Source organism: Gobio gobio, assembly GCF_949357685.1.
Source record: "Gobio gobio genome assembly, chromosome: 1".
NCBI lineage: Eukaryota > Metazoa > Chordata > Actinopteri > Cypriniformes > Gobionidae > Gobio > Gobio gobio.
This window is the reverse complement of record NC_137097.1, coordinates 76911938-76919117: the sequence shown is the minus strand read 5'-3', so window position 1 is coordinate 76919117 and position 7180 is coordinate 76911938. Positions and strand designations below refer to the sequence as shown.

The following is a 7180-nucleotide window of genomic DNA, read 5'->3' as shown; positions in this document are numbered from 1 at the left end:
TTACCAACCTAACTCAAAGATTAGGCTCTAAATGACATCAGTGATTCAGCTCATGATGATGATGTCAAAACAACCAACAACACCTGATCACATTTTCTCTGGTCTTGTCTGGCTGCTATAAATCAGTTACAGCAGACAGACAAAAAATTATCTTATAAAAGCAAGGGTCAAGTTCTCACCTTCAGTGATTCTGCTTGTTATCATCAGGTGTCTTTACTAATGCTCAATCATCACTTAATTAATTTCGTAATTATCTCATTAACTTTAACACTGCTTCAGGGGGAGGGGGGGGGCTTATATTTTTTAAGAATTATGATAATATTCACAATTTTAGGTGTGACATTCAACAAAATGTTATTGTTTATGTGGTGTTTTTTAACCCTCGTGCACTGTTCGATATCTGGTTACAGTCTGTATGTCCGGGTCAAATCGAAAAAAAAAAAAACACACAACCCCTTTCCTGCGCCATTTTGAATGTATGTATAATGCAATATCTCAAAACAACAAAGAGATACAAAGACAATAATTAAATGGAATCGTAGACTATGCTTTGGGGGTTCGCCACTTGGTGTTTGGGATATGGTACTAAAACTTAAATGGTTCAAAATGGTTCCAAATATCTGTCCACTGTAGTGGATGCCATGCATGAAAGGGTTAAAAGTTTGTAAATTTTTTACAATATTCTGAGGGCCTAGAGGGCCCTGACAGTTCCCCCCTGCTAATACATAAATATTTTAAAAAGTATGGAAATATATAGTTCAGATCACTCAAACCATATATGGAAATTGAAGAGTCCTTATGGTCACCGGTAGAGTCTACATGTCATCTAGTGGAAAAGTGTTTTACTGCGAACAAAAAAATCTTACTGAAAGTTTTTTTTTTTTAGATATCAACCTAAAATATGGCACAGAACATGTTCAGATATTTAGCTTTGCTTTTCTTGAAGTTTTAGAGCTGAAAGTGTTCTGTAAAATATATATTTTACATAAAAAAATATATATATATTTTACATTTTCATAAACTTAAACGTTGATAACTTTTTTGTGAACTTTACTTTTATAACTGTCTTTACTTCTACAATAATCTGTTTATCTTAAAAAGTTACCAAGACTTGCATCAAAGCATATGTTATGCACATTAATGTTTCACATTGTTGGCAATTGTTTCAACTATGTAATCTGATGTTTTTCTACACCGGAAGTTTTCAAAACAATTGTACATGTAATTGTGGGGATGTTAAAAATTATTTTGCAAAAACATGCAAAAACCCAATCATAGCAGTAGCTATTTCCAAGTCTTGAATGCGGCACACCCATTAAATACAGTGTTTTAAAGAGAGGGTCAAAAACAGGATAGAAAATACACTATTACTTCAAAATTATGATGTTTTTTTATGTAAAAATCTTGATAACATTATAAGTGCACCTCAGAGAACATAATATTTTTTTTTAAATGCAGTCCATGACCCCTTTAAAGTCTCTGCGTCTGTCTCTTTTCTGGTCAGTGTGCTCCTTTCTGTCCTCACCAAGAAACTCAAAACCACTCTCCTGTATTTTTTGACTGGTATTTAATTCAGTCTATAAAAACAGTGGGGATAAAACAGTGGGGATGTGAACATTAAAGGGGTACATATACCTTTTGAACTCAGCTCACAACCCTAACTCAAACAACATGTGAACAGCACTGGAGCTCAACATTGTCACTATCCCCCAACTGGTCCAGCAAGCCTACCAGTGCTGACTTTCAAAGCAGACCTTTTAAACCCACTGACATCCCAAATGCACAAAATTCAAATCTTTAATTTTCCTGCTACATATAAAGTTCTGCTGAATTGCTCCACAAGTTTATCACTCTTTGGGTGCATTGAAGTCATTTTGATTCATAACCATGAATCTGGTCAGAGTCTGTCTGAGGCGATGAAAATATTCTTGTCCATCTCCAATATATTTTCCTCATTGGAAAGTCATTTGACAAAAAGAAGTTATCAAGGATGGTGTTGGTCTGTTGAGTTGTCACTCTACACCTGGGTTATTTAAATCTTGCCCTGGAGGGCGAGTGCGCTGCAGAGTTTAGCTCCAACCCTGATCAAACTCACCTACCTGTGATTTTCTAATGAGCCTGAAGACATTGATTAGCATGTTCAGGTGTGTTTGATTAGGGTTGGAGCTAAACTCTGCAGCGCACTGGCCCTCCAGGGCAAGATTTGAATAACCCTGCTCTACACCATCTTCATCCTATGGTCTTTCTGCCTGAAGGGCAACAGCCTCAGTTCTTCTCCCATTACTCTGTTACTTTTGACATCAGAGTGAAGGTTGTGATGATTACTGATGAAAACTTGCATTAGACTTCAGGTGCAAAATATTGTTTGCATATTATTGTTATCTATGTTTGCGTTAAGACTTATGTATTTCCTCTTTTACAGGTGCAACAGAGAGTGAAGATGATCTGAGAATTGTGCTGCTGGGAAAAACTGGAGTAGGAAAAAGTTCAACTGGAAACACCATCTTAGGAAGAGAAGTATTTAAAGCAGAAATATCTCAGGAGTCAAATACCAAAGCGTGTCAGAGAGAAACATCTGAAATCAATGGCCGACATGTTACTGTGATCGACACACCAGGACTGTTTGATACTGAACTTACTAATGAGAAGATCCAGAGAGAAATCAGCAACTGCATTCCAATGATACTGCCTGGACCACACGTGTTCATCATTGTGCTCAATTTAGGGCAACGATTCACTCAAGAAGAAGCAACATCAGTGAAGATCCTCCAAGAGACGTTTGGTGAAAACTCATTAATGTACACCATGGTGCTCTTCACTAGAGGAGATGATCTGAAGAACAAAACCATTGAACAGTGTTTGGGAAAACCTGGATCTGCTTTGATGAATCTGATTGAAGCGTGTGGAAACAGATTCCATGTGTTCAATAATAATGAGACTGGAGACCGAACACAGGTGTCTGATCTACTGGAGAAGATAGACAACATGGTGAAGGCAAACGGAGGGACTTTCTACTCATGTAAGATGTTCAGAGAGATGGAAAGAGAGAAACAAGAACAACAGATGAAGATCCTGATGGAGAGAGTGGAGCAACAGAACAAAGAAAAAGAAGATCTGATGAAGAAACACGAAGAAGAAAAAAAGAGAATAAAGATGATGACGGAAAAAGAGAGACAGAATCAAGACAATGAAAGAAAGAAAAGAGAAGAGGAACTCAAAAAAGAAATAGTAGAACAAGAAAAACATCAGAGAGAGATACGAGATGAGATGAGACGAGAACGAGACACATTTAAACATGAAATGGAAGAAATGAAGCAAGAAAAAGAGAATATAAAAACAGAAAGAGAAAACCTTCAGATCAAATATGAGACCGAAATAGACAGACTGAAGAAAAGAATAGAGAATGAAAGACAGAATTATGAAGAAGAGAGAAAGAAAAGAGAAAATGAATATTTAGAAAGAGAAGAACAATATAAAACACAAATAAAAGTGAAAGAGAGAGAGATCCATGAGGAGATACAAAGAGAACGAGAGGAATGGGAGAAACATAAAAAAGAGGAAAAGACAAGAAGAGAAGAAGAGGATGAGAAAAGGAGAAAGAAAGAACAGAGAGATTGGGACGAATTTAACCAGAGACTGAAAGAAGAGAGAGAGAGAATAGAAAGGGAGAAAGAAGATATTCAATCTAAACATGAAGCAGAAGAAAACAAGTTGAAGATCCTGATGGAGGAGAGAGTGGAGAAAATGAACAGAGAATTGATGGAAAAACACGAAGAAGAGAAAGAGAGAATGAAGATGATGATGGTGGAAGAACAACAGAATCATGACAAAGAGAGAAAGAGAAGAGAAGAAGAACTTAGAGAGAGAGAAGAAAGATATAAAATAGAAATGAAAGACAAATATGAGCAAGAGAGAGAGATGAGAGAGGATACAAAAAGAGAACGAGAGATGTTTAAAAATGAAATAGAGGAAATTAGCCTAGGAAAAAAGAAAGCGACAGAAGAAAAAGAAATTCTTAAGACTGAATATGAGACAGAAATAGACAGATTGATGCACAGAATAGAGAATGAAAGACAGAATCATGAAACAGAGAGAAAGAGAATAGAAGAAGAACAATATAAAACACTAAAAAAACACAATGAGGAGAGAGAGGAACAGATGCAGAAAATAAAGAGACAACGGGAAGAATGGGAGAAAGAGAAACTAGAGGAAAAAACGAGAAGAGAGGACTATGAGAATAGGAGAGAGAGAGAAAAACAGATTTCTGTTGAACAGATTCAGAGACTTAAGAGTGAAATGGAGGGAATAATCAGAGAGAAAGAGAGAGAAGAAAGAGAGAGACAAGGACAATTAGAGGATTTAGAGAAGAGCCTGAATAATGAAAGAAACATGAGAGAAGATCTACAAAAGACTTTTGAAGAGAAACTTAAGCTCCTTGAAGAGCAATGCGAAGATGAACTGAAGAGAAGACGAGTGGAGTGGAGGGAGGAATATGAAAGAGAGAAAGAGAAGAAGAAATACCCTGAAACTGATAATTCACTACAGGTGAGTGTTCAAGACACTTTTGGTATTTCATGTCTGTTCTATTAGGATTAGGACCTCAAACCCAGACAATGTAAGTAGGTCTTTGTTTACTAAATAATTTGTGTTGGTTTCAACTCCAAAAGGTCACAGCCTACAGGAAACTGGAGACCAAATACAGCAACTGTTTCTGGAGTCTTCGCAGTGCCATGATGGAAATTGAGAACAAACTACACAACAAAATAGAAAATAAAGCAATTCATGAGGTCGAGGAAACTGATCTTCAAGGAAAACTGAAGAAGACGAGTGAAGAAGTGGAGAAATCAGTGTCTGAATTCTTTGAGAAAGACACAGATGCTGATATACTGATTCAGTGGAAAACATCATTTGAAATCAAAATCAAAGAGATTCAGGAAAACATTGTGAAAGAAACAGAGAGGAAATTAAATGAGATTCTTCAGCAGCGAGACCTGAAGAAAAAGATTGATGCTCAGAGAACATATCATGAAAACACTCTATTTGAAAAGAGCAAAGAACTTGCCTTAAAACTCAAAGACAAAACAAATGATGAACTACTGAAGAAAGAGTTTGATTTGTTTTGGGAACAGAGTGTGAAGAAGATCATCAAAGACACTCCTCCAGTAAAAGACACTGACATAATGAAAGATGCTAGAGAGATCCTCAGTGACAGCTATGAGGGGCGTCTCGCTGTAAACTACTTAAGAGAAAGCAGGGATATTTTCTCTATGCCAAGTTATTCAGATTATGTACAGGTCAAGAAAACCAGTGGATTTAGAAGATCAGATAAAGATTCCTTCAGATCAACAAAAGAGAAACTTGGTTACACTCTATCAAGAGAGGATGAAACCCAAATAAGATCATTAGTAACAGATGTTGTTCAGCAGACGAACAGAATGATTCAGTCATTCAACATTTCCAAGATGGGCTTCAACATCAGCTACATTCAACAACTCATAGATTACATCAAGGCAAGAATAACAAAACATGAGGAAGGGTCAGAGAAATATGAGTTCAAGAAAAGATTCTTCATTAATTTAGTTATTTCAATCTGTAAGAAAGCAAACAAGATGATTACAGACCAACACAGACTGTTCAGGGAAGCCAATGATCCTGTAATATATGTTAAAAGGAAAAGACAAGAGAACTATAGTATTTTCCAAAAACACCTGCATGGAGCCGCATCAGCTGCCATTTTTGGTAAAATCATCTGTCAAAAACTTAAGGAGCCCATTGAGCAGAGCGTCTACAAGAAGACTGCCAGAGATCTGACAGATGAAATGAGAGAAAACTGTAAATCACTGAATGGAAACAGATCAAATCTGGAGAAACACATCCTGAAGACACTGGCAGAAGAGGAGGACTTTGAAAAATACATGGACTACATTCATAATCCCAGAGATCACTTCAAGAGTTTCATCAGAGATGAAGTCAGTCGGTACATCACTGATAAGTTCAGTGTCAGTGTTTTACCCAAGATGAAGGAGAACATTGAACTCCTGCAGCAGAAGATCATGAAAGCAGCTAATGACTCTACTGAACATGTTCAAGAGAACAGAGGAGATGCTGGTTTGTGGTTGAAGAGTTTCACACAGAGGCTCTCAGATGAGCTGATCTTCTCTGAAAAAGACCTCAGTGGAGTGAAACATGATGATGTTGAGGATTTTAAGCTCCTAGAAGATGTGATAGAAAAAGAACTTTTTACCATAACATTTGACATCAGCGATATATTCAACACAGAGACATTTCCAGTAAATCTGGACTATAAGTTCAGGCCAGATGAGATTCTGATTGATCACTTCTGTCAGTGCTGTTGGGTTCAGTGTCCGTTCTGTAGAGCCATCTGCACCAACACCATAGAAAACCATGATGGAGAACACAGTGTTCCTTTCCACAGAGTGACTGGAATTAATGGCACATATTACCCTTCAACACAGAATCTCTGTGCTGATATATGTTCAAATTTAGTGGCAAGTGATCAGTATTTTTATACACAGGATGGAATGTATAAATATAGAAAATACAGAAAAGCAGGAGTAAGGTTTGCTGACTGGAGCATCACCCCTGACCTCTTTGAGCTGCCCTACTGGAAGTGGTTTGTGTGTCGATTCCAGAAACATCTGGGAAAATGCTACAGTAAAACATTTGAGGGAAGTGGTAAGATCCCAGATGAATGGAAAAAATACTCAAAACCAGATGCTATTGAGAGTTTAGATCAATGTATCTAATAGAGAAGATAAAGAATGAGACTCATGTTTTATGTCAGATTCTCCTCAGATCACAGTCAGAAATGAGTTATTACGTTCTGAACTCAACTATACCTCACAGTGAATTATGATTACACTGGATACAAGGGCTTTAAAGACAACATTTATTGTAAAAGTCTTCTGGTCTATGTAGCTAGAAAAATGACAAAAAGATTTGAATTAGACTTTTCTTAAGTAGAATTTTAGACAAATGTATTAAGCAATTGTATGCAACATTTAACAAAACTGTATTGTAATCAGTGTTGTGCAAGGAAATGTAATTAAATTACAGATTACTCCTTTTAAAGTAATCGCATTACTGTTCTGATTACTTTTTTTTTTCAAATTGAATTAGTTACATTATTAGTTACGTTACTAGCCCCCACCCCCTCAAA

The 7180-nt window shown here is 36.6% G+C and overlaps 1 protein-coding gene across 1 annotated transcript; it reads left to right on the top strand.

Moving 5' to 3' along the window:
• Positions 1-4158: 4158 nt before the first annotated feature.
• Positions 4159-6767, top strand: LOC307123029 (interferon-induced very large GTPase 1-like; the record flags this gene model as incomplete). Its single annotated transcript, XM_079811400.1, has 2 exons — positions 4159-4545; positions 4668-6767. The coding sequence occupies 2 exons, from the start codon at positions 4159-4161 to the stop codon at positions 6765-6767; spliced, it is 2487 nt and encodes an 828-aa protein (XP_079667526.1).
• Positions 6768-7180: the final 413 nt, after the last annotated feature.